At 39.0% G+C, this 27904-nt stretch overlaps 1 protein-coding gene across 1 annotated transcript in view; it reads left to right on the forward strand.

The window, feature by feature from the left end:
* BMT2 (base methyltransferase of 25S rRNA 2 homolog) overlaps positions 1 to 27055 on the forward strand; it is a 39530-nt gene extending 12475 nt beyond the window's left edge. The window contains exons 2-5 of the mRNA XM_054178523.1: positions 406 to 547; positions 13463 to 13636; positions 20586 to 20700; positions 25419 to 27055. Of these exons, the coding sequence (XP_054034498.1) occupies positions 406 to 547; positions 13463 to 13636; positions 20586 to 20700; positions 25419 to 26048 (1061 nt within the window). The 3' untranslated portion in view covers positions 26049 to 27055. The remainder of the gene's footprint in view (positions 1 to 405; positions 548 to 13462; positions 13637 to 20585; positions 20701 to 25418) is intronic.
* Positions 27056 to 27904: the final 849 nt, after the last annotated feature.

Genomic DNA, 27904 nt, shown 5'->3' on the forward strand with positions numbered 1-27904 from the left:
TGGGTTAAACTTCATTTTCAGCATTTTTACATGTAATATCACAGTATTTGCCACGACCATGAAAGCTCCTGGGAAACCTTTCATATCTAAAATGTTTGTCCCATTAATGCTCATGCACAGAAACTTTAAAGTGAAACTTCCTGGGAACTTGGACTTTTGCAGAACAAGCTGAACAGAAGCAGTGTACTCAGAATATTGCTATCTTCTCAAGTATCCAATAGCTCCTTCCTTCTCCAAGCCCTGGAATTTTGTGTTTGACTAGAGAAAGGTGACCTTGTTTTTTGTTACAAGCAGGTAAAGTAATCTCTGGGTAACTTCTTTCAATTGCAAGATGGGGATTTTGCCATGGAGATAATGAGATGCTTTGTATCTAATGTGCAATTTTTTTGTTGTTGTTTTGCTTAGTGGGAGACTTTGATAAGATCTGGCGTGAGCACTGCGAGGATGAGGAAACTCTGTGTGAATATGCTGTGGCAATGAAAAACCTTGCGGATAATCACTGGGCAAAAACTTGTGAAGGGGAAGGCCGGATTGAATGGTGTTGCAGGTAAATCTTCATGTATTTGAAAGGCACAATTGCAGGCATGTACTTGCAATTAATTAGAATGCAAGACTTAAGCATTTTTTTTTCTTTTTTGCCAAAGTTTATGATTTGGTCTACAACACATTAATGATGTTTTGCTTCCTAAACTGAGTATTTTTTCCACTATTCCAACTGACTAAGGAAATGTCTTGTGAAGTGTTTTGTTAGAGGTAACACTTTTTGAAAGTATCTTCAACAAACAATTCCCCCACCACCACCACCTAATACTGAAGCTGTTTGTAAATAAACCTTTGAATTTTTGCATACATTTGAATCTAAACTGAGCAAATGCAGCAAGTATAGCTCAGGTTTAGTTTGGGTTTTGTGTATCATAGTGGTTGATCTCTAAATACAAATCTCTGGTGCTTAATTTCCAAGTCATAATCTACAACAGACTTTAACCTCTGTGAAACCTGTTTTGAATGGTTTCTCATGTTTAAATTTTTGGGGGGTTATCCCAATTGTAATGTCAGGAAACTATTTCAATCCTTGAGGAAAAAGAAACTCAAAAAGAAAGGAAAAATGTCAGTCAGGATTCCTGCATACGTTTGGTATGCAGGGTGTACCATGGAATCTATACAGCAGAATATCATTGCAGTCTAATTGGGAAGAGAATTTGTCAGTGGTCCTGCTTTTGGAAATTACTTTAGATGAGCAAAAGTGTTCTTGCATACCAGGCTAGGTCCTGTAGGTGAGTGCTGCGAAGTGCTGAGCTGCAAAGAACAGCAGGTGTGGAATCAGTACATTGTAATTCATTACATGGATCTGTTGAGCCCATAAAATAAAAAGGAGAGAGAAATCATAGTGAAACAGTTGATGTAGGGTACCTTCTGGTGGCAGCATGAGCTGTTCTATGGCTTCTGGAAATGGAGCAAGTAATAACAAGCAGGTCTCTTTTTCTCTCATAGATTTAAATATTTGAAAATCATTCCTTTATCATAGTACCAGTCAGGGTTGGAAGGGACCACAAGGATCATCTTGTTCCAACCTCCCTGCCATGGGCAGGGACACCCCACACTAGATCAGGCTGGCCAGAGCCTCAACCACCTCCCTGGACAACCCATTCCAGGGCTTCACCACTCTCATGGTGAAGCAACTTCCTCCTCACCTCCAGCCTGAATCTCCCCACCTCCAGCTTCATTTCATTCCCCCTAGTCCTATCACTACCTGAGAAGTCCAACCCCAGCCACCTTGTAGGCCCCCTTCAGATACTGGAAGGCCACAATTAGGTCACCTCGGAGCCTTCTCTTCTCCAGACTGAACAGCCCCAACTCTTTCAGCCTGTCCTCATAGGAGAGGTACTCCAGCCCTCTGATCATCCTCATGGCCCTTCTCTGGACATGTTCCAGCGCGTCCATATTCCTCTTGTAATAAGGGCTCCAGAACTGGACGCAATATCAATTATTATATATCAATCTAATACCATTTAGCTTTAAAAATGCCCACATAGTTAAGTCTTTTGTTATAGACCCTTTTCTGGACATGGCTTTTTTGTATCCTTGTCCCAGTAACAAGAGTGGTGAATCCTTTGTGAAGAATTCCAAAGTGCCAATGGCCTTGTCAGGGATAAATAAAAAATACTACTTGAGAGTTCACTATAACCTCAATATACTGTTCACCTTGTTTGAGTTTTCTTGAAATTTGCTTTTAAAGGGTTAATTATTGATGTGGTGTTATTTATGCTTGATTGTGATCTGCAACTGCCTGTTTCTTTTTTACAGGCTTCCTCAGTTGCTAGCTGTCTTCTTGTATTTGTGCTATTCAACACTTCTGTGAAAATGCTGACATTTGTTTCTTTTCACTAAATTACACTCTCTTGAATCATACTGAGTTCTAATACTGCCATTTCTTGTAGCACCTCTTCCCCCTGCCCCCAGCTTGGCATTGTTTGCAGATCAGTTAAGAGGAGTACTGACTGTTCCCATGTTCAGGTTATCTGTGGAAAAAACTAATTGCAGTGGGCCCAGGGCAGATTCCCACAGAACACGCTGCCTGATATTTTCTTAGAAATTGATTGTCAGCTAATAGGTAAAACTAGGCCTGGCTGAGCAAAGAGCTCAGGTAGAACTCTTGAAGACAAGGAATGGCTATGGAAAAAGGGGCAGGCAACTCAGGAAGAGTACAAAGCTCTTGCCAGGGGTATGTAGGGAGAAAATTAGGTCAAAGTTCAACTAGAACTCAGTCTGGCCAGTGTCATTAATGAGAATAGAAAGTGCTTTCATAAGTATGTTAACAGTAAAAGGGCTAGGGAGAATGTACACCCCCTACTGTATGTAAGAGGGAACCTGGTGACCAAAGACAATGAGAAGGCTGAGCTGCCTCAGCATTTGTCACCCAAAAGGATGATCCAGGTAACTACAGGCCTGTCAGTCTGACCTCAGTGCCAGGAAACGTTATGGAACAGGTCATCCTGAGTGCTATTAATGTGGCTCTTGCAAGACAACCAGGTGATCAGGCCCAGTCAGCATGGGTTTATGAAAGGCAGGTCCTGTCTGACTTATCTGATCTCCTTCTGCAATAAGGTGACCTACCTAGTGGAAGGGAAGGGCTATGGACATTGCCTCCTGGACTTTGGTAAAGCCTTTGATGCTGTCTCCCACGGCATTCTCCTTCAGAAACTCATGGCACAAGGCCTGGATAAGTACACTCTGCGCTGGATAAACAAATTGTTGATGTCCAGGCCCAAAGAGTGGTGGTGAATGGAGTTAAATCTGGTTAGTGCCCAGTCACTAGTGGTGTCCCCCAGGGATCAGTAGTTGGGCCTGTTCCTCTTTAATATCTTTATTAATGATCTGTATGAGGGCATTGATTGCACCTGCAATAAGTTTGCTGATGACACCGAGCTGGGTGGATATGTCAATCTGCTAGAGGGTAGGGAAGCTTTACAGTGGGGTCTGGGCAGGTTAGACTGATGGGCCAAGGCTAACTGTATGAAATTCGGCAAGGCCAAGTGCCAGGTCTTGCACCTGCATCACAATAACCCCATGACAAGCTATAGACCTGGGGATGTTCAGTTGGAAAGCTGCAACTTGGAGAGAGACCTGGGGGTATTGGTTGATAATTGACTGAATATGAGTCAGCAGCGTTCCCAGGTGGTCAGGAAAATCAACATCCTGGCTTGTGTTAGAAACACAGTGGCCAGCAGCCACAGGGAGGTGATCATCCCTCTGTACTCAGCACTGGGGAGGCCATACCTTAAGTACTGTGTTCACTTCTGGGCCTCTCCCTATAGGAAGGATGTTGAGGTGCTGGAGTGTGTCCAGAGAAGGGTAAGAGGCTTGTGAAGGGCCTGGAGCACATGACCTATGAGGAGCATCTGATGGAGCTGGGGTTGTTCAGTCTGGGAAGAGTTGGCTGAGGAGAGACCTTATCACTCTCAACAACTACCTGAAAGGAAGTTGGAGTGAGGAGGGGGCCAGCCTTTTCTTGATGACAAGTGACAGGACTAGAGGAGATGGTTACAAGCTGCACCATGGGACCTGTAGGCTGGATATTAGGAAATATTTCTTGATGGAAAGGGTTATCAAACATTGGAATGGTCTGCTCAGGGCAGTGGTGGAGTCACATCCTTGGTGGGTGTTCAAGCAGTGTGGACCTGGTGCTTAGTCACATGGTTTAGTGTTGACCCTACATTCTACATTACTGGGTGGAGGGTTGGACTGGATGATCCCCCCATATATATATTCTGTGATTCTATTCTATATGCATTTAATTTTATTTAAGCTAAACAGTATTTCCTTAGCCTGTGGCAAGCTTGCCAGTTACCCTGTAGGATAACTGTGAACTCCTCTCCTTGTGAACAGGAGAGGAGCAGTCAGTGGTCTGTGTATTGAAAGTTTTGGACTCTGTCTCACTGGGTTTCTGTTTGTAGTTCCTACAAGATTTGCAGACTAAGCATTTAGGCATACCCACTTTAGCCACGGGCATGGGCTAGATGATCTCTGGAAGTCTCTTCCAATCCCCCTACTATTCCGTGATTATGTAAGTGTCCAGTTTGGGCCTTGCATCATGAACTCAAGAGTACAATCCACTCTGTAAGAGATACTAAAATGCTCTCAGTAAAAAACTTCAATTAAAGCGTGTACCTTTTCAGTTTGTAAGGACAAGGGGTCAGGAGTTTTACATCAGTAGAAAGAGGGATGCGTAACAATTGTGTGTGGCTTGGTTTAAACCAAGACCTGGCTGGCTATATACCAGAACATGTCAGACTGACTTTGTGTACTGCAATTTATTTATTTTTTTACCTTCTCAAAGGGCCAAGTGGTGGGCCAGACTGATGGCAGGTCCTATTGTTACTTTTCCTTGTGTCTGGGAGCATAACTGCATGCGACAAAACTTGAGACTTCTGTGAAAGCTTTTCTCAATGCTTTAACTGTTGTCACCGTGACAGCAGAAAGGTAGCTGATATATTGGATGAAAATTTAGTTGTGGAATGGAATGTTGGAAAATAATTTAGAATCATTGGTGCATCCCTCCTGAAGAAAGAATGGTCTGAATTTTTGTTTGAATTTGAAGGGACATGTTTTCAGAGGTCTGAAACTGAAAAGTTTGTTGTTGTTGGCTTGGTTTGAATTTTTTTAACAACCTTTTTCATTTTCTTCATTTTCCCAGTATTCTCTTATAAGCTAGTACCTGATAAAGTATGTCAGAGAATGCTGAATAATCACTAGAGAAGCCATGTGCACTTCTCAGGATCAAGAGTAACAATTTTCTTGCAGTGTTCTTCTTTCAAGAGTCTTTCTAGTTATTTATTTGAAGACAGTAGAATAATGCTTGTTCTGACATTAAACCAGAGGGCCTAAAATGTAGTAATTTGCTTCTTCATTAGTTATTAAACAAGCACATACCTGAGCTTTAGAAACTGTACAAAAGGGAAAGCGGTACATGGCAGAATGTGTCAATGATCACAGACATTGTATAGGGCCAGTTTTATTTATTGTGTCAGGGCAGCATTATACAACTATTAATTGTAGAGAGTGGTGAGGAGAGTTGGTATTAAAACTTCTAGCCCTTATGGATGAAGGTTAGTGTTCCTATGAGTAGTATAAAGGGCCTGGGCAACACTCAGCTCTCCTTCCCTTGTTCTCTATTTATATCTTTAGAAAACTGAATACAGAGTAGCAAGTGATACTTGGAAATTAACACTTCTGTTTCTCTTTCATTTATGTTACAAAACTTATACTTTACAGCAAAACAGGGTAAGATGATATTTACCATGAACAATTGTCCTCTTAGTTTTTGCTGGCATAGGTAGGCTGGTGAACCTTTGTATGAACAGTGAATGCCAGCCTGTCTGGTTCTAGCTAGAACAAAATAAGCTGGACCAGCAGGTTTGCTTCTTTCTGTTGCCTTTGCATCTGTGTTAAGACTTGTGTTGACTTGGCTTTTTTTTTTTTTTTAATAACAAAACCCCAAATCTGCACATTTAACTATCATCAAAAAGCACAATCTAGACCTCATCTGCCTATATATTTATTAATTTTTTGACTGTTTCACAAGCAAAATGTGATGAAGTTACTGTCAGGTGAATGCAGAACTATTTAGAATAACTCACAGGGCATAGATGTTAGAAGCTTCTATTCACAGAATCACAAAATTGTCAGGGTTGGAAGGAACCACAAGGATCATCTAGTTCCAACCCCTCTGCTATGGGCAGAGACACCTTCCACTAGGTTGCCCACAGCCACATCCAGCTTGGCCTTAAAAACATTCAGGGATGGGGCTTCACCACCTCCCTGGGCAACCTGTTCCAGTGTCTCATCATCCTTAGGGTGAAGAAGTTCTTCCTAACATCTAATCTAAATCTCTCCTCCACTAGCTTGGATCCATTCCCCGTAGTCCTATCGCTACTTGATACCCTAGAAGGTCCCTCACCAGCTTTCTTGTAAGCCCTTTTCAGATATTGGAAGGCCACAATAAGGTCTCAGAGCCTTCTCTTCTCTAAACCAAACAACCCAAACTATCTCAGCCTGTTCTTGCAAGAAAGGTGCTCTAGCCCTCTGATCATCCTTCTGGCCCTTGTCTGGACATGCTCCAGTATGTCCATATCTTGTAATAAGACTTCCAGAAATGGACACAGCACTTGAGGTGGGGACTCATGAGAGCAGCAGAGAGGGAGAAAAAAAAAATCACCTCCCTTGACCTGCTGTCCATGCTCTTGATGCAGTCCAGTATACATGACAGCCACATGAGGTTCAAGAAGACCAAGTGCAATGTTCTGCATCTGGGTCAGGGCCATCCCAAGCACTGATACATGCTGAGCAGCATCTGGCTTGAGAGCAGCCCTGAAGAAAAAGACTTGGGGGTGCTGGTGGATGAGAAGCTCAACCTGAGCCACCAGTGTGCACTTGCAGCCCAGAAAGCCAATCACATCTTGGGCTGCATCAAGAGAAGCATAGCCAGCAGAGTGAGGGATGTGATTTTCCCCCTCTACTCTGGTGATACCCCTCCTGGAATACTGTGTCCAGTTCTGGAGCCCCTATTACAGGAAGGATCTGAACATGCTGCAGCTTGTCTAGAGAATGGTCACAAGGATGAGCAGAGGGCTGGAGCACATCTCCTATGAAGACAGACTGAGGGAGTTGGGGCTGTTTAGTCTGGAGAAGAGAAGGCACAGAGGAGACCTAATTGTGACCTTCCAGTATCTTAAGGGGGCCTACAAGAAAGCTGGTGAGGGACTTTTTAAGGTGTCATGTAGTGATAGGACTAGGGGGAATGGAAAAAAAATAGAAATGGGTAGATTCAGATTGGGTGTTAGGAAGAAGCTATGAGAGTGCTGAGGCACTGGAACAGGTTGCCCAGGGAGGTGGTGGAAGCCCCATCCCTGCATGTTTTTAAGGCCAAGGTGGATGTGGCTCTGAGCAACCTAATCCAGTGTGAGGAGTCCCTGTGGCAGAGGGGTTGGAACTAGGTGATTCTTGAGGTCCCTTCCAACCCTAACAATTCTATGATACAGTTGGCTTTCTGGGTTTCAAGTATACAGTGGCGGCTCGCGCTGAGCTTCTCATCTACAAGCACCCCCAAGTCCTTTTCTTCATTTTGCTTTCTCTTAAAAATGGGATTTACTGAGAAGGACTCCTATCAATTGTCTATCTCTGCATCATTACTAATCAATATTTTCATTAGCAATTTGCTAAAATGTGTTTGTTAAATTGACAAATGAGAACAAACAAAAGTATTGTCGCTCTGAGAGTGGGATTAAAATTAACAGTGTTGCTAAATGTACTAAATATTGTCAACCATACAAATGCAGACCAGGGAGTAATTGGTTGTGTCAGTCTTTTGGAAGAGCATTTGGGTTCAGCCACAAGCTGAATATGAAACAGTCATGGGATGCTTTTTAAATAAAGGCAAATAACATGCTGGAGATTGTCGACAAGATACGTAAATTGCTTCTCTGAGTTTATTTAGCATCACACTCAGCCTAAATGCCACCTTGGCCACTGCATTAAAAAAAAAACCAAACATCAGCTGAACTGATTTATTTTCTTTTTTTCCTCCCCCATAATAGCCTTGGTGTTTTTTTTCTAGAAACTAGAGTTGCCTCATCAAAAGAAGATGGCTGAGTAATCTCTTAGAGGATCCTCGAGAATAGAAGGTGTCTAATACCACTGATTCTGTTTGGGTTTGCATGATTGAATGAAATAATATTTGAAATCCCTTCTTTACATTGAGAAGCCTACTGCCAAATACAGATTTCCTTTACTTGATGCTGGCTATGCATGACAATCACAAAACACTTTCCAGTCCAGAGGAAACTATTCTGTGTTCTAGGTATAATTAATCTGTGCATGGACAGTTGAGAATTCTCCCTTTCTTGATTTTCTTTGAAAGTTGGGTGCAGGTGGGTTAAACTTGGAGAAGTCTATACTTTTTTTTCCTTTTGGCCAGCAGCTCTGTCTGTTGACATTAATAAACTTATTCCTTAGTGTGTGGGAGGAGGGGAGAAACATTTTGCAGGCAGAAACCATGATGAGAAGACCAGACTTTATTTCTCTGTAACTGCACTGAACTTCAGTACTACATTTTGGTTAGTAAATATTGTAAGGATCGTAAGTGAGGCTCCCCTCTTCCTCATTACAAAACAGAAGAGGAGAGAGATGGACTGTATCAATTCTTAACCTGCAAAAATGGCTGTTTGAAAGCATCAAGCATTCATAAGCTATCAGAAACTCTTTTCTGCCATGATAAAAGCTGACCACACCAGCTTTAATTTAGTTGCTTTTCATTACTTGGCAAGAACTACTGCTGATTCTGTCATGCCCCTTACATTTTATATGATGTTTCTTTGGCAATTCCAAACTCCCCCCTCCCCTTTTTTTCTACTAAATTTTCTTTTGTATTCTATTGAAACCCTTGATTTTGGTCACTGTATTTGAAAATGAAGCTTTTTCCATTGCTGGAAAGTATTAAAAGATAAATATGTATTCACACTGGATTTTGCTGAAACTTCTTACACATATCCAGCCCAGATAGCAGAGCAGGAGGGTCAGCTTGAACAGGTTGTTTACTGTTTGAGATTTGAAGCAAGGAAAACAAATTTCACTGAGGAAATGCCTAGATGATTTCTTCATTTTTTAATTAATTTTTTTTTTTAAAGCAAAGACATGAACTGGACAATTAACTCTGCCAGCAAACTTAAACAGTTTAGACGTGAAATGTTTATTTTGCAGTTTGTGTAAGTCGCAGCATGTGTTAGCTCAGGCAGCATTTACATTGCACTATTCTTTACAAACAAGCATGGTCATTGTAGAGCTAATATTGTGTCATCAAAGACTGAATGATTAAATATCAATTAAAAATGTCAGTTTGTAGATAATTTGGAGATGTTTGAGACAGTTAAGTGTAGAATCTTACATAACTGCATACTTAAAGCCACAGTGGGATCAGTGATGGCTTTTAATGGCTGTGAAGTCAAATATGGCCACATCAACAAGTTACATGGAGTAAACTATAGAGCGCATTGCCTCTGGCTAGCTACTGGCAGTGACAGCCCATCTGTTCACTGATACAGAATGGTAGGTGTGTGGTCTGCTTCCATAAAGGGAATACACAAACAGCTCTTCTGAGGCTTTGGGAGCCAAAAGTACAACATGTAGTAATCCTGCCCCAATCACTCTAACTTCAAAAAGGTATAAAATGGAGACAAGACTCAGTGGTAAGGAATGCAGTATTATGTGTTGGTTTTGTGGGTTTTTTTTGTCGGACAAGGTGGATTTGTTTGGGTTCTTTTAGTTCCTTGTGGTACTGCATTGGCATGTAGACTGCGCTCTGAATATGAAGAATTTTACACAGTCTTGGGCAGTTCTATGGCTCTGATCCCTGTGTTGTCCACCAGTGAAAACCCAGGAGTAGAAGATGCTTTTCCTCATGGTTGACTTTAGTGTCTTACATGCAGACAAGGAAGGTCAGTTAAGGAGAACACAGAATTAGAACAACTCAGTTGACATGATAGACAGAGGAAGAAAGAATGGTGAAAGTTCTGCTTTTCACCAGTACCAAAAATAAGGAAGAAATGGCTTCTCAGTGACAAGAATTATACTTCATTTTACAGGCAGGTGATTCTCCTCTGCAATAGCTCTGAAGTGTTAATCTTGGCAAGATACCAGCTTCTAGTCATTTAAAAGCTTGATAACATCAATACTTGAAGAGGGAAAAAAAACCCAATACTTTCTTCCAAGGTTGTGAACTTCCTGATACATTGACTTATATATTAGCTTCAATGGCAGTGCAACACTATTTAAACTGCCACTGATTCTGGATGTTTTAAGAAATGTAATGAGAAATAAGAATAAAAATAGAGTGGGAGATGCTAACAAAGTACTAAGGAAGCAGACAGTAAGTAAAATAATACCTTTTTTCTGAATTTATTTCTTTGACTACATGACACATTACTAAATTGCTCTAAACTGAGCATATGCTTGTAAACAAATAATACCATGTAGTGTGAAGTAAACTTTTATTAGCATACCATCAATAATTCAAATGCTTTTATAGGGGTCTTTTCTGGTGAATGATTGTCCTAGATTAGAGCGGGACAGATTGCTCTGTTGCTCCACAAGGGGCAAAAGAATAATGCTCACACAAATGGATTGGATAATAATGGAAAGTTTAAATGGAAAAGCAATTCATACACTAAAAAAACTACAAAGCATAGTGGAGAGCATAGCCAGGTTCCTTTACACCAGACCAAAAACCCAACACTCCCCTTCTCCCCACCTGGGGTTCACCAAAACCCCCAGGGTTCTTTCTTCCCCCTCCCCCATTTCTAGGCTGGTTTCAGGCTGGCCAGTCCTGAACTGCCCCCTCTTTTTACCCTGGTGTTAGGCCTAAACAGGCCAAGGTTGTGCAGGAAAAAAACATTACGCAGGCCAAAGAGGCTTGGTATACTCCCCCATCATTGCCAGATAAGAGAGTGTCTCTCCCATGGGAGCACAGAGGGAAGAAAGAGAAAGACAATAGTGTAGAAATACACTATTTCCTGTGCCCACCCACTGGGCTGGGCAGTCTGGACACTGGAGGTCTCAACTCTATGGCTTCTTTTATGGAGGCACCCAACCTAAATGGCTGCACTCATTTTTTATCTCTTTACATTAAGTGACCAGGTCCTGTTACTTCGTTAATTTTAGAACTGTTGTCTTTCCATGCATGCACTCTCTAATGGATGGAGTTGGTATTGTTTTGCTGCATCTGTCCAGGCGTATTGCAGCCTGGATGGCTATTCATGCCTCTTTGTGTGATCTTACTCGATAATGTTAAGACGCAGATTTTATTTCTATATTCCACTGAGCTTCTCTTTGGTCTAAAAATAGCTTTGGTTACTGAGAAATAGTAACTAAGCTTGTTGATTGTTACTGAGGAACAAGTAACTAAACTTGTTGATTATAAATCTAATATTTACTGAGTTTATTTTTCATAAAGCTTGAGTTTTCATCTCTGAGAATACTGTCTGCATTTTAGTCTTTTTATGTTGAGTTACAAGAATGTTTAAGGCCTGCTTGAGCAAGTAAAACTTGATTGTGCTTTGAGATTTAAGTCAGTTTTAATCTTGAGGCTGGTGAAAGGCCTTGAGCACAAGCCCTACGAGGAGAGGCTGATGGAGCTGGGGTTGTTTAGCCTGGAGAAGAGGAGGCTCAGGGGAGACCTTATTGCTGTCTACAACTACCTGAAGGGTGGTTGCAGCCAGGAGGGGGTTGGTCTCTTCTCTCAGGCAACTAGCACCAGAACAAGAGGACACAGTCTCAAGCTGTGACAAGGGAAGTTTAGACTTGAGGTGAGGAGAAAATTCTTCACAGAGAGAGTTGTTAGCCATTGGAATGGGCTGACCAGGGAGGTGGTGGAGTCACCATCCCTGAAGGTGTTCAAGAGGGCATTGGACGTGGCACTTGGTGCCATGGTCTAATAGTCGTTAGGTCTTGGGTGACAGCTTGGACTTGATGGTTTCGAGGTCATTTCCAACCTTCTTGATTCTATGATTCTGTAAGTCTGTCAGCACAGAAATATGTGCAGAATAATTTACTTTTTCCGCCTCATGGCAAGAATTAGTAACCTGGACATAATGTGCTACTGTAATTACGCATTTACTGACTCAAGGTGGTCGTTTACTACCATCTTAGAGTATAGCTTCTTTGGTCTGTATGTCTTTGATAGTGTTTGTTTTGCTTTAAGAAACTCTAACTCAAATGCCTTTTTTTGTTCTTCTTCACATCTTGTATGGTGGGGAGGCTGGATATATTTGGTGCTTATAATATCACCAACCCATAGATAAGGCCTGTCTCCCAGATTTAAATGCAGCATTATACCAAGGCATCCTTTCCCGAGTCTGTGATGTGAAGTACTATGTTATCTTGATCCTGCTTTGTGCAAGGTGTTATTAAACTAAACTTGAATTTGTTTTCTGGAATGTTTCCTTCAAACCTCTGCAGCTTTGTTAGAGGAAAATTTAGTGAATTCCAAGAAAGCATCATAAAATAGTTTGTTAAAACCCGTCATTCAAACGAGTGCTTTTTCTGTTAGCCTTTCCACTCAAATACTGGGTTGGCATATCTAATTAAAAATACTGCTTTGTGCAGGGTGAGTCAGGCTTTTTAATTTCACAACCACAAATTATTTCCAATTCAAGATGTATTTTGTGGACAAAGTTCAGGTTCTCTCAAATGATGCTTGGTTTTTGTACACTAATGCTGACTACTGGCTGCAATTTAACTTCCTTGATACCGTTCATCTGTTTAAGGTGGTTAGCGTTTCTGTTCAAGTATGACCAGATTATTTTGTTCTGGTTCCTATTAGCAAAATGGGTAAGTATGGGTGAAAAATTGAGAGCTAAAGTAATCTTCTACAGTAGTACAGCCACTGCAACTATCTGCTACTTAAAACCAATAAACACTCCAGGCAAAGTTAATTAAAATTAAGAACTGTTGTATGTAAGCTATCCCATTAACAAGGATTATGTTTCATTTCCCCCACATTACATGTTTTACAAGATGCAGATGTTTCAAAAGCTGCTGCGATCATTAATCTTTGCACCTTAGTGGAGACCTGTGGTGTTCAGGTGACAGCTGAAGTTTATCCTCTGGTGATGTTCTGACAAGACTTCTGCTGTTTTCTCTAAAGGCCTATCCAGACAGAACTATTTTGACTGTTTACTCAGCTGTGACTTATGGCCTAATTTTTGGAAATAAAATACCACTTGTCATCAAGTGTGTCTTTGGGTGTATCACATCTTTCCCAAAGCTAATTTACCAAAGTTGCAGTAAAATTGATTTGTTTAAAAGCTGACAGTGCTTGTATCTCTTAAACCTCTGTCTTGCTTCTTACCTATATTAATGACCAAAACCAGCATTCTGCTCTTCTGGGAAATTTTTCTTTTTGTCTTTTCAGTGTATGCCGAGAATATTTTCAGAACGGTGGGAAAAGAAAAGCACTTGAGAAAGATGAAAAAAGAGCTCTTCTTGCTTCTAAGACCACTCCAGCTTTAAATGTTCCCCAGGCTCCCAAGATTGAAGATCCCTTGCCAGATGCTGGCTTGACAAATCATGAAGCTATAACAGAAGAGTAAGTTTTACTTGTTCTCCAGACTTCTTTTCCCCTACTCTGTGTGATATGACTTACCTGGACATTTTTCTCCCATTGCACATTAGATCAGTCTGATGTATTTTTAATAGCTGAGAAAGGGCATTTTCATGACAGTATATACATTTCAAGTAGTATTTATGTTGTAGTATATTTTGGTGGATGCCATTAAAAATTTGCTTGAGAATGACAACTTAGTCATCTTCATTTAAGTGTTAGAGTAATTTCACTTCAGTATGTCATTGGCGTGCAATGCGATTTATATTAAACCTTGAGGTGAAATAAGGGAGACGTTAATTAAGTTAGAGTCTAATGGTTGTTCAGCACTGTTGAAGTCAATTGCTTATGTAAGTACTAAGTGCCAAATGTAAATATCAGAGTACTTAAAACTTTCTCTTCATAAATAATTGCAGAGAAACTCTTGATTCCAATTATACACTTCAAAAGCAATTTTGAATTATAACTCTTGATTTTAAATGTGCTAGCTTTCTGATGACTGGCTCTGCAGAAATTATCGTATCCTTGAGGTATTTTCCTAACAACAGTGTTAATTTTGTTTTTGACCTTCACTCAAGTGAGAATTTTATCTTTGGCATTCAGGAATAGCTTTATTATTTTAGTTACAGTCACACCCTCCTTTCTTTCTTTCTTTCTTTCTTTCCTTTATTTTTTGGTCTAAATAAGATGGATCATGTTTATGGCTATTCCATGTGTGATGGAAAGAATTTAGTATTTTGCAAGTATAATGGAATAACGAATGCCAAAGTCTATTATGATTAAATTTCACACTTACGGCTTGCATCATTGTCTTGGTTTGAGCTAAGACAGCTCTGGATTGAGGACAGAACAAATTTACCCCAAAGGAGCAAAACACACTAGCACGGAAATGGAGGATAAATAAAAATACTGTTTACAAATGTAAATCAAATACAAAAGGTACAAAGGCAAAAGGATATATATACACACACAATCAAAATCAGCTCAGGCCTAGCTCCCAAGCTGGGCCCACCAGACCTCAAACAGTCAAACCTCCCCCCTAACATTCACTGCCCCAACCAAGACAGGTCCAAAGCAGACCTTAGCTACACAGCAAGAAATAGATTCCCATCCGCCAGGCCTTACTCCCACACAACAGTCACATGCCTGAGGGGAGAGAGAGAGAACTGGCTGGGAGGTCTCCTTATATAGGGAGATGCAGGATTATGGGATGGAATAACAAATTCCAATATCCTGTGTCCACCCTCTGGGACAGACTGTCCTCCCCTTTGGGCTCTCTGGTCCTCTGGAGGAATTTTATCTCTATGGTAGGACAGTTAGTCCTTAACCTGCAACAGTTGTAACTCTTTATAGACCATCTCTTACAACTGTCTGCAGTAGTGTGGTGTTCCTTCTGTGATTTATTTATTTTTTTTCTTCATTATTGTAGCATGTCTTCTGTAATTGGTGCTTAGTTTTTAAGATATAGTATTGGTTAGAAAAGAAACAAATGTTACTAGTATTATGAGCAGATGTGTCTTCCCTTATGAGCTGGTATCTTTTGAAGTTTCTCATGTTTGCAAAGTAACTTGCAAAAGGCTTTAAGATTCCCAGTGCCTATGTAGATGAATAGTTACTTGCAGAATGAGAATGTTTTCCTCATTGTCCTATTACGACAAGGCAAAACAGATGGTTCCAAAATGAACATAATTGGCTTCTCAGAAACTGACTTCCCCCAGAGACTCCTTTTCAGTCCTCATTTTGCTAAGTCAGCCTCAAAATTAATACCTTTTATAATGAGAACTGCTAGGTGCTTTTGCACAAAGGGCTGATGAGATACTAACACCTTGTAACATGGGCTGATGAGATACTAATACCTTGTAACATCTCAATAATGCTGGCATTAGTTAACGCATAATTTTAGCATTACTGTAAATAGCAATTTGGCACTTCCTTGTTAAAATCAATAGGGTTTGTTGATCATACACTGAAGTTGGTTTGTCTTCCAGTGGGAGGCCTTGTCATGATAAAGCACTACCTCCCTCTTTGCACATGCTCTGTCTTCATACTTTGTACAGTTTGTAATGGCCATTGCAAAGCTAACTTCACATGAGTTTCTTCTTGCTACCAGTAGTCTGTAGCCTTACCTTTTGTTCTGAGTAGTGTGTATAGAAAGTAGTTAATAGAGAAGTTTTTATTAAATAATTGTAGGAGTATTTGTTAATACAGTGAGTCATGATGACTTTTTTAATCTTCATTCTTAAACTTCACATTTAACTATAAATACATAGCTGGCAAAGGCAAGAATTATAACATTTACCTGAGTAAGCAACAAATGGTAGTAAGGTTTCTAGTAGCTGTACAGGCTGTAAAGCATCAAGGTGTAGCTCTTCTAAGTTACTGCACAGAGAAATCAAAATTCATTTTCTTCCTCTGTGCCTTAGAGAAGAAACTACAGAGTTTATAGAATCAGAATGAAAATGGATTGTGTATTGCACAAAGCATATTTCCCTCCTGAAATACTTTTCTACTGTGCCTGCATTGATTAGTTAGTTCTTGTTTTGCTTTAGTAAGTATAAAGACAATTTTGTTCTTCTCATATATAATAATTTCTCAAGCAGTATTAAAAACAGATTTCTTATGTAGGAGCAGCTCTGTCAGAGCTTACATTTACTGGCAAGCCATTTTAGAGGGATTGTACTTTGGTAAAAAGCAAAGCTATCTTAGGAATAAAAAGTTCCAGAGGTAATAAAAAAAGATGCTGGAAGATAAGAAGAGAAGTAGGAAGCACTCAGCCAGCTCTTAAAGGTACAAAACATAAGAATCAGAAGTGCAAAGTTTACTTCAACTCAGAAAGTCACTCACCTACTTTGAACCCATTTGCTCTTGCTCACTTCTTTGGCAAATGAACATTGGTGAGTATTACAAAAATAACTAATGTGAGCAGTCCCTTTTCACTTTCATCTATATGAAAAAGTAATATATTGTTCTCAGTACTTTTTTCCATTCCGGAATGAGTTCTTACATCTCTAATGTTACAACTGCAGCTGTTGTGAAGCTGGACATTAAAGTGGCTCAATCTTGCAAGATAAAAGTGGCTGTTATCTGCTGTTTAACAGTTCCTCCCTTCAATAAATCAGTCCATTCTTTCTTCTTCTTTTAAGTATTGTTTCTCCTCTTCTTCCACCAAGTTAAGCAGTCTTGCTTTTTCTCTGCAATGGTAAGAAACACAACTGCATCACAATTCATTGCAAAAAGTATGGATTCTTCGCAGGTGTTAGTTTGACTGTCTCTTAAGGTACAACCTAACATTCTTACTTTTATATGTATCAGAGCAGGCTAGACCTTCCCATTGGATGTTATTTACATATTATTTTTTTCTTGAGGCATACCAGCATTACTACTGAGAACCCAGATGCATAGCTTTGGTCTGGTTTTCTGACAGCAGCATAAGGCTTCTGGATGTTTTCCCCCTCCCATCCTTGATAAATAACAGAGTAATTTAAAACTATAAACTTAGGAGATCAGCCCTGAAAGTGATTAATTGCAGAGATAAAATGACTTTCCTTATGATCATATAACTGCTCTATTTCTATAGACTTCCAAGAGAAAATAACACTTACCTGCACAGCATTTAGTTGAGTAGTAAGTGCATTTTTAAAGATGGATAATAGAGAGCTGCAGTTTAGTAAAGTTCTTGAAATAAACAAGTGTTGAATGTATTTAAAATGCACTCATTTCCCAGGTTATGTACACTGCTTTAACAGTTCCTTTAATATTCCCACTTTCTTCTTCGGTCTGTACACTATTGCATTGAAGAATTGTGGATTCAAGATGTACTTGGAAGATTACATCCAGTGGCAAAGAACTTCCCTTGCTCCCTTTTGACTGAAAGTCATTAGGAAACGGGTGATTATCAATGAATTCAGCAAGACTACATTTCAAGGAGATTGGCTCAGTGATAGTCACCTAGATTATATAGTTACAGTCTCACTGAGGAATCTGACCTAGGCGTTACAGTACTGAAAGAGTAGGTATCTGGGCCAGTGATCTTCAGACCATCTGAATTGGTGGTCTGTGCTCTCTGTATACATTCAGTGACTGAATCTAAATGCTTCTGAAGAGCTTCAAAATTATTTCAAGCACCTCACTAGGATCCTGTTAGTACTGATAACTGGCAACCTGAGAATTTCTTCTAAGCAATTCATTGCACCTGAGGCAGCAAAACGTGACAAGCAACAGGAAGTCTAGACACAAGTGAGCATCTGAATCTCTGCCACTTTTAAGGCTTCAAAGTACATTTGCATTGAACTTAGACTACAAGGCTCCTTGGATGTGACATACCTGTCAGAGTGAGTTTGCCCTGTATTGACAATGCCTTCAATCTGTTGTTGTTCATCAGTGTGGAAAAGGGTTTCTGGCTCGTGCACAGTTTGAGTTCAAGAGTTGCAGCTTTCTATAAGTGTGCCCCAATGCTACAGGAGTCCAAAAACAGTGTCTAGCTTCATCCAGTCAAAAATAATGCTGTGGACAAGAATGCAGATTTTCTAAGCTATAAAGGTGAAATATATCAGTGTTTTTTCAGTCTACTGTAGCTAAAGTGGGATCACCTGGATATTAGAGGGTTCTGGGTTGTGCTGCTTAATTGTATTCTGTACAAGTATTTCATGCAACAATTTAAATGGAAAATGTGAAGATCTCTAGAGGCTATCACTTTCTATGGGATGTTGTCTCTGCACTATGGAGTCACATTGCCTCTTGTGTTTTCTGTAGTCCCCATGCATCTTGTGCTAATTTGCTTGCATAGAATGCAGGCATATATGCAGACATGTTCTTGTGCTTGCATGATCCATGTAGAAGCAAATTCCTTAATTGTTATGATTATTCTGCTGAATGCAACAGAAAAATCTCATGCTTCTCCAGCATTTTCTATGTGGTAGATACCTGGGAATTTAGCAAGAGCATGGAGAGCCCAAATATCCTTACTGCTGCTTAGAGATACTTTTTTCTGCAGTATTCCCTACTGCTTTGTTGCTGTTACAAGTACACCACCACAAAAAAAAAACACAAAATATTTGCTTGATAGAAAATTTTTCTTCCTGTGAAAGCTGCGAGTTTGCTTTTGTTTGACTTAATTTTGGATTTTGAGTGTTCCAAGATCTTACACATCATGATGGCAAACTGTAGATGCATCCCTGTAAATGAGCCAATAGAAAGAGCTCGAAGTCGGTGCTAGTGGTTCTATATAATTTCTTTTTTGTGTTTGTTTTTGATACATGGGTGAACCCAAGCTTGCTTTTAAAGAACATGAAGGTCTAAAGTCTATACTAGTGGACTTGAACAGAATTTTGACTCCAGCATTTACTGATTTGTTGCAATTGCAAAGAAACATACAACAGGAGCCTCCAAATTCAGACTGCAAGGAAAATAAACTGAAGAACAGTGTGCTTGATTGTAGGGTGTATTCAACAGCTGAGTCCTTGATATTAGTGATAACAGTGAAACACTGAAATTCCAATTCTTTTAAGAGGAACAGTGTATCAAGTTAGCCAAACTAAGTGCCCAGACAAGGAAAAAACCTTTGACTGACAGAGAGTTGACTGCCAGCACTTCCATCCAGGTACATTGATCTTATCTTTCATATCTCATTGATCTATATATTTTATATGTGAATAGAGTTAAATGCAGTTGGTGGCCAGTCACAAGCAGTGTTCCCCAGGGCTCAGTATGGGGGCTAGTTCTCTTTTAATATATTTATCATCATCTGAACGAGGGGAATGAGTGAGTTCAACTTCAATAAGGCTGCAGATGACACAAAGCAGGGAAGAAGTGTTGATCTGTTTGAGGGTAGGAAGGCTGTACAGAGGGATCTTGACAGACTGGATTGATGGGCCAAGGCATGTATGAGAATACACGAGTATTTCACTGTCCGTTCTAACCCACACTGCCTGAGCTTGCTCACAAGGATGTTACGGGAGACAGTGTCAAAAGACTTGCAAAGGTCAAGGTGGACTGCATGCACTGGTCTCCCTGCATCTACCCATTCAGTTATGGCATCACAGAATGCTATCATAAAACTTCATTTATGAGTACTTCAGAAATGCTCTGATGTGGACTCCTTTTTCTAAACTGTATGGCTATTTTTCACTGTTTCTCATTAAAAAGCTTTTGGATACTACAGAAGTAAATTGATTGCCTGACATGGCATAGACTATTTTCACAAGTAATATTGAGGGAAAACTTCAGTTCATTTAGATGTTTAGAATAACTTCCCCATAACTTGAGCAGTCAGTTTGTGGCCCTTCATGCACTGATCTAATTGTTTCACAGCATCCACTAGAACTAGAATTGAAGCAAATCTCCAGCACTCATTCACTGAAAAAAAAATAATTAGCTAACATAAAGCAATTAAACTATTTTAGAGTTTTTGTAGGGAATAACTAAATGGAGGGCAGGAAAGGGGGTGATTGCTTTTGGTTTTTTACCTAGGAATATCATTGTATTCTTTTGTCTTTGTTAAACCAATTATAGCACTTGTCTTCATATGCCCTTTGAAATGGGACTTAAAAGTAGGTGAGTCATCATGTTGCCAGTTTCTCTTTTAAACTTAGAAACTTTTAACTCTGGTGACTTGTGTGATTCCAGTGGCAATAAATACCACAAAAAAGGTAAGTAGGAAACACAAAGCCTATCTGGTGAATGTGCAAGTTGCCATTTTAGTTTCTTATTACAAGTACAGCTGTTCTGAACATAACTCTTCCACTTGAGGACCATCTGCTTTACTTCTGGAGCTCAGTTCTTTAGGTATCCCAGCAATTCAGATAAGGTGTTTGCTTCTATGGGTCATTACTCTGGTGCTCTGTGAGAATTTTTTTGCATTAGTTACCTGAAATGGTAATTCAGGCTGTACCTTCAAAGATAATATTGATAAAACTGGGTTTTTGCTGCTTCTTAGATTACTCCACTCCTTGGGGAAGATCAGATTACTTGATGTTGGTAGCTGCTTTAATCCATTTCTGAAGTTTGAAGAATTTCTGACAGTTGGCATAGATATTGTTCCAGCTGTTGAGGTATGTAATGTTTGAATTTAACATATTTTATTCTCAAATATTTTAGAATGCTTCAAAGTGACTGTGGAAAAAAAAATAAAAGTATGTTTAATACTTAAGTATGTATCCTAAATACCTGTGCTTTAATATTAATTGTGGCACACCTACTCTCCACCTTTTCCTATGAACAGGCTCTAAAATGTAGTTGTGTTTTGTTTAAAAATCTCATTACTTTTTTTTCAAGAGTTATGCCTTTATCATACATCTGTGAATCTTAGAACTGGAAAACTTCAGTAGCAGTAGCCACCTTTAATGACAGTTAGATGAATCCTTACATCTTAAAAGACATAAATAAAAATCAAGTAGGCTTATACTTAGGCCATGGGTGTCTCAGAAACTGCATTCACTGACAGAAGAAAATGATCAGTGACTGTATATGATGAGTTTTTCTGAGGAGCTTTAGTAAGTACAAGTGTGCTGAAAGGTGGTAATTCTGTGTGTTGCTAGAAATACTGAACTTCTGCAATCCTGAGGACAAATTTCGCAGAATTTTTGGGGTAAATTCTTTTATTTTTTTCTCTAGATAGTAAGGTTCTGAAATGCATTAATTCTGCTGTAATTGTATGTTCTATCTTTAACAAACTTTTGTCAGTCATATTAGCATTTTTCAACCAATAAAAATGACAGAGTGAAATGAAAATTAAATGATACAGAAAGGAACACATTTCTAACAGAAAAGAGGAAAAAACCTTTGGCCATACACATCTTCACATCTCGATCACTTACAGTTTAAAAATCAGTGGCCTGAGGTAACTCTCTTTAGAAGTGTAGAGGTGAGAAGTGTACAGTAATGCATTTAACTTGAAGGTAATGTTCTCTTGTTTCCTGCAGCATGGTTCACTTGCTAAATGCACAGTATTTTGTTGTGTTTACCAGGTTTAGTCTATTAACAATGTATTTCTGGGTTCATTTAGATGTAATGAAGGATATTCTTGAAAAAAATCTGAGCCTGATAAATTGCTTTTTAAAGCAATGCAGTGTTAGTTTAATTAACACACACAAACCCTTTAAAGTGGACACCATCTTGTCCAATTTGGAGAACAGGAATTGGTTGCCCAGACATGATTGCCTTCCATCACTTAAAAGGCTGTAGGATGGCTGCATAGGGATGTTGAACGTGACAGGGTGTAAAGGAGGTACACACAACTAAAGTGGTAGCCTGTGGCATTTAAAATGATACTATATTACCAGTACATTTCAGCTAATATACATAGATCATGGGTGTCTAGACCAGGGGTTCTAAATTCCAATTACAGTCAATGGAGATCTATTAAAAATAGGCAGTGACACCTAAGTGTCTGATGTTTCATAATGAGCAGTTGTGTTCTGTCCTTTGTGGGCTGTGTTGACTAGCTCTTCAGTGACTATAATGGGAGTCTAGGCACCTGAAGTTACGTGAGCTGAATCTAACTTATTTTTGGGGTGTGCATAGCTAGTATTTTGCTGTCTACTCTTAATTTGCTGTTTTCATAAGAAAATTAGTTTTGTTCTTATGAAAATCAATTTAAACATACAGTGACTTCTGTAGATGTAACAGAGGAATGTGAGTTATCCAGGCCAGACAACAGTGTGCAGTACACAATTTCTGTGTACTAGCTAGTTCTTCAGGCTCTCAGTACTAGGAAGTGATAATTGATTTCTTGTCATCTGACATAGTGCCATAGTTTGACAGGAACTCCATAGATCACTACTGTGCAGACCAAAGTAATTACTCTGAGGCGTGTCTCAGGCTCACCAGCTTCTCTTACTTCTGTTCTCGTGGTTACTTTGGTATGTCCAGGGCACCTTGAAACCTATCTAGCAAGCGTTTTTGGGAGTGATGCAGGATACTGTTTGTGCACTCAAATGCATCTGCTACAATCAGTTTAGGCCCATCTTCAAAACAGGCTTTATAAGCTGTGATGTATTCAAGATGACTACTTGTGGCTCCATCAGCACCATAACGACCTGAATAAATTTATCTTTAGGCCAGCAGTTGCCTGGGCTGATACAAGATTTCAGAATAACAGCCAGAGGGTTCTTATGGTAGCTAATGTTGTCTTCTGACCTAAAAAATTGATCTGATAACCACTTGGTAGAAGCTGAAAATAAAACTACTGGTAAAATCTTCTGTTTAGCAGATCTTTTAGCTAAGATACCAAGATACTTTTTGAAATGCATTCGAGCATAGGGGCTTCTTAGGAAGTCAGATTCCTGAATAATGTTGAGTAGAGGATTAAATAATTCCTTCTTCAGTAAAAACAGATTAATTCACTTTCTGCATATAGAAATTTTGTGGATATAGACTAAGTGGCTGAGTAAAATACTGCAGCTAATTTGAGGAATAAGGATGTGGAAAAACTGGGAAAGGAACTGAAATCTTAGTTATGGAATTGATGTCTTCAAAATATTTAGAATCTTTCTTTTATAAAAGAATGTAAACTTTAACAGATACAAATATGGAGATATATTTCCATTAAAAGGTTTTGTTTTGAGGAGGAGGGGAACTGCAACAAGAAAAGATTAGTACTCTCTTTATCATGGTTCACTCATTTTCGGTGTCTGTGTAAGGTCCACTGAGGGTAAACATGCAGTGTTAGAAACTAGAAGGAGGGAAACCAAAATTGGGATAAGCAGAATAGGTTCCTTCTTGACCCTATGTTTTGTTGGCTATTCTTTCAAACATTCAGCTCATAAAAGATATTCCAGAGTTCAATTAGCAGTAGTTATTTTCTTACAGGAGTTTAATTTATCTACATTTCAAACAACAAAAAAAAGGGGGCAAAGATGGCAACATTGGAATGAAGGGACAATCTCTACTGTGAGAAAATCTAAATACAGTTTCATACTGCTGCAAGACATGCTGAATATGCCACAGTTGCTCTATTAGAGTAATTGTAGTCTGAAACAAAAGTACCAGAAGTAAAAATCAGAATAAACAAGTATGAGTATGTCAGTGGATGCACTGAAATGTCTGCTGTTTCAGTGTCTAGAAGGACTTCAACATTAGCTCAAGAATGGTATACCTAGAGTTTAGTATCAATTTCCAGTTCAGCAACAGTTTGTTCTAAAACTGCCTGCAGAGTTTAGATTCCATTGAAACATACTTCAGTCTTGAAATAGCCTTTAACATTATTGCTACTTTACTTTTTTTTTTTCCCCCACCACTAAGAAATACTTCAATTTTTTCACAGAATTGTCAGGGTTGGAAAGGACCACAAGGATCACCTAGTTCCAACCCCCCTTGCCAGGGGCAGGGACAACTTTCACTGGATTAGGTTGCCTGGAGCCACTTTCAGCCTGGCTTTAAAAACATACAGGGATGGAGCTTCCACCGCCTCCCTGGGCAACCTGTTCCAGTGTCTTGCCATCCTTTTCATGAAGAACTTCTTCCTGATAGCTAATCTAAATCTCCCCACCCCAGCTTGGATCCCTTCCCTCTAATCCTATTACTACCTGACACCCTAGAAAGTCCCTCACCAGCTTTCTTGCAGGCCCCCTTCAGGTATTTGAAGGCCACAATAAGGTCTCCTCAGAGCCTTCTCTTCTCCAAACTGAACCACCCCAACTCTCTCAGCCTGTTCTCATATGAAAGGTGCTCCAGCCCTCTGATCATCCTTGTGGCCCTTCTCTAGATAACTGTATATGTATAACCTTTTAACTTTTTAAGTCTTTAAGTTAGCATGTTACTCTGAAAAATTACTCTTCAAAGCCCTTTTACTAGAGGATACAATGATATTACTACTGTTAATTTTCTATTGAAAGTGTTACAAGGAAGCAGAATATAGCCCTGCAGGTACAATGGCTGCAAGTAAAATTTCTTGAGTATAGCCAAATATCACAACACTTTTGACTTTTGCATATTGGAAGCCAGGATGGAAAGCTACTGAAAAATAGATCACAGATGTTTTTGAAGATTGATTGCTTTTTCTAATTTACTGCATATTTTTGGAAGAGAAGGTGGGTTTATATAAGCAGGAATAACATTCGCTTCTACTTGGAAATGACACTGCATAGCAAGTGCTTCTTAATGCCTTTATAATAGTGTTATAGTGATTTTTTTTTTCAATATTGTTTCATAAAATGTGCTGTAAATATTTTTGTGGTATGAAAATGCAGCAGGTTGAAATCTGCCTTTCAAATGTGCTATTCAGAATGTGTTGGGACTGCTTTCATGTTCTCTTACCTGTTTAGAGTATCTGTCATTCATTGCACGTTCTCTAGGCATCAGTAACAGTTTTTGTTGCTAGCATGTCAAAACCTTGTATCTTAAAACCTTTTAGGAAACAACCTGGCCCCAGGTTTTGATGATTATAAAGCAGCAAAACTTAAATGTAGTGAATAGCATAATATTATTCTTAGTAATTATTTCTAATATCATTTGTTGAGATTATTTGAAACTTTGTTCTGCTTGGGCTAAATGTCTGTCTTTTTTTAATTACCAGTTCTCAGCTATCAAATATGTAGTAAATTACTACACATCTATCATTTTGCTTTGTGACTGAAAGCTGGCAATAGGTGTTAAATTGTTATTTTAGATTGATTTAATAGCAGGAAGTGTGTTCATCAGGCTTGACATTTCCTCAAGGGAGCAGAGAGCTTGTCATTGATTTTTCTGTGGATTTCACCTGTATTTGCTCTGAAAACTAACCTTGATGTTTGTTTGGTTTCTTTTTTTTTCTTCTTTTTTATTTCACCAGAGTGTATACAAATGTGACTTCTTAAATCTTCAAATTCAGCAACCTCTCCAGCTGGCACAAGATGCTATAGATGCCTTTCTTAAGCAACTAAAAAATCCCATTGATTCTCTACCTGGAGAACTGTTCCATGTTGTTGTTTTTTCCCTCCTCCTTTCTTACTTTCCATCACCCTATCAACGATGGATATGCTGCAAGAAGGCACATGAACTTCTCGTATTAAATGGCTTGTTGCTTGTCATAACTCCTGATTCATCCCATCAGAATCGCCGGGCTATGATGATGAAGAGCTGGAAAATTGCCATAGAGTCTTTAGGTTTTAAACGCTTCAAGTATTCCAAGTTTTCGCACATGCACCTGATGGCATTTAGGAAAACTTCCCTGCAAACAACAAGTGACTTGGTTAGCAGGAACTATCCTGGAATGTTGTATATCCCACAGGATTTCAACAGTATAGAAGATGAAGATTATTCAAACACTTCCTGTTATGTTCGATCGGATACAGAAGATGAACAGCTAGCTTACGGTTTCATGGAGCTACCCGATGCTCCTTATGACTCAGACTCTGGAGAAAGCCAGTCTAGTTCAATTCCTTTCTATGAGCTAGAAGATCCTATATTGCTTCTAAGTTAATGTAGTTGTTGAAATGCCCTTTCAGTCAATTCTCTTGCTTAACTAATTTTGCTATACTAACATGGGCTCAACACACAAAAGTGGTTTGCATAAAGAAAATGCAAAGGTTTACAGAGTTTGCTATTTTTTTCTACTTTTGAATTTTAAAATTTATTCTTGTATGAAAGTGAAAAAAATACAAGTTTTATGCAAGTGACTCCTGTCATAGCATAAATTGCTGTTACTTTCTTTAGATTTGTATCACTAATTTTTTTTTTTTTTCCAGAAAGGTACCATTCTTTTCTTTAGTGCTGTGAAGTGTGAATTCTATTTAATTTGCTAAATGTTGTTTTGATATTTTAACCAAATGTGGTTGAGCTTAAGGCACTGGAGTTGGTGGGATTCTGAGAAGTATACATAGGAAGAAATAATTTGCACTTTATAATTAAATGTGCAGATAGGTTAAGACATGTGGTTACATGTCCCTTTTTATGGAACAAAACTTCTTTTCCCAAATTTGTTTCATTCTCGGTGAGCCTGGGCTGGAGAAACTGTAATACTTGCACATTTGATTTTTCTTTATTGCAGCCCTCTGGAGACAACAGCTAACTGAGAACACCAAAACACTAGAATATTAATCCATTGTTATACATACTGTGTAATTTTGTTGCATAAATAGCAGTTAGACATGAGATTTCTGAAGAGGTTACCCCTGCCCCGAGGGGTATGGTACGTCTAAACAATCGTGTTTCACTTCATAGCTGGAACATGTTTTGCAGTCTCATGAGCGTACAAGCACTAACAAGTAACAGTATTTCCCCAATGATGGCAATGTGTATTCTTTTCAAACTCTGGGTTTGGGAGACATTGGGGGTTTTGTCATGTTTTAAAGTAGATTATTTATGCATTTTAAAAACAAGCAACCTTTTTCCTTTCATTGTCCTTATTTGTAAACCTCCCAGGTTACATGGTAACTGTAAACCAATTTTGTAAAGAGGAACATAATTCTATTCTTTGAGTTTTCCAAGATTACAACACACTTGCACAAGGCCATGTATTCATACCACACAAGTGAAATTAATATACACTGTTTGTTTATTTGGACCCAAAAATCTTCTGTTTAGTTAAATAAAAACTCCCTAGCTGTCTGAAGACAGAGCTGCAGTGCATGGAGATGGAGCAGAAGTTTTACATCTATTAAGTTTTTTTTTAACTTGTGTAATAAATCTGTGAGGTTTTGCAGGTGAAAATAAAGAAGAAAAAGGCAATTCTATTCAGTGGTAAAAATAGAGGATTCAGTATTAGTTTAGCTTAGTTTTCCCTCTATTTAAAGATAAAGGCCAGAATTTTCAGATTTGTATGTTAGGCTGTTAAATCTATATGTAAGTGCCTAATAAAAAATGGTTTAAACTAGGTGCCATGTCATGATTTGAAAGACTGACTTCAGCAAAATGGTGATGAAAATATACCTTGCATCATATTGACATAGTGTTGTATTTATAATACAGAAGTTACCAGATAACTGAGGTTGTAGTGTGGATTTTAGTGATTGCTACAAAAATGGAACTTACTCCTTCCACTTAAGCTTTGCACTGCAAGTATTGCAGTCTGACCTACCTGTTTTAGAGTTTCCTACACGAAGTTGTCTGGGCTGCAATGCTTTATTCCTTAGCACAAGTTTTTGTGTCTCCCTTAAATTTACAGCATCCCCCAATCCCCAATTCAAATTTGCTGTTTAATCTGAATGATATATACAAACCAAACATCCTGATGTGTGAAAAACAAACAAACCAACCCAAACCACATTTAGATATAAAAGTATCCAAGTATCATACTTGTTTAGAGAGTACTCCTCTAATGAAATACACAATGGCTTC

Source organism: Dryobates pubescens, chromosome Z (assembly GCF_014839835.1).
Source record: "Dryobates pubescens isolate bDryPub1 chromosome Z, bDryPub1.pri, whole genome shotgun sequence".
Classification (NCBI taxonomy): Eukaryota; Metazoa; Chordata; class Aves; order Piciformes; family Picidae; genus Dryobates; species Dryobates pubescens.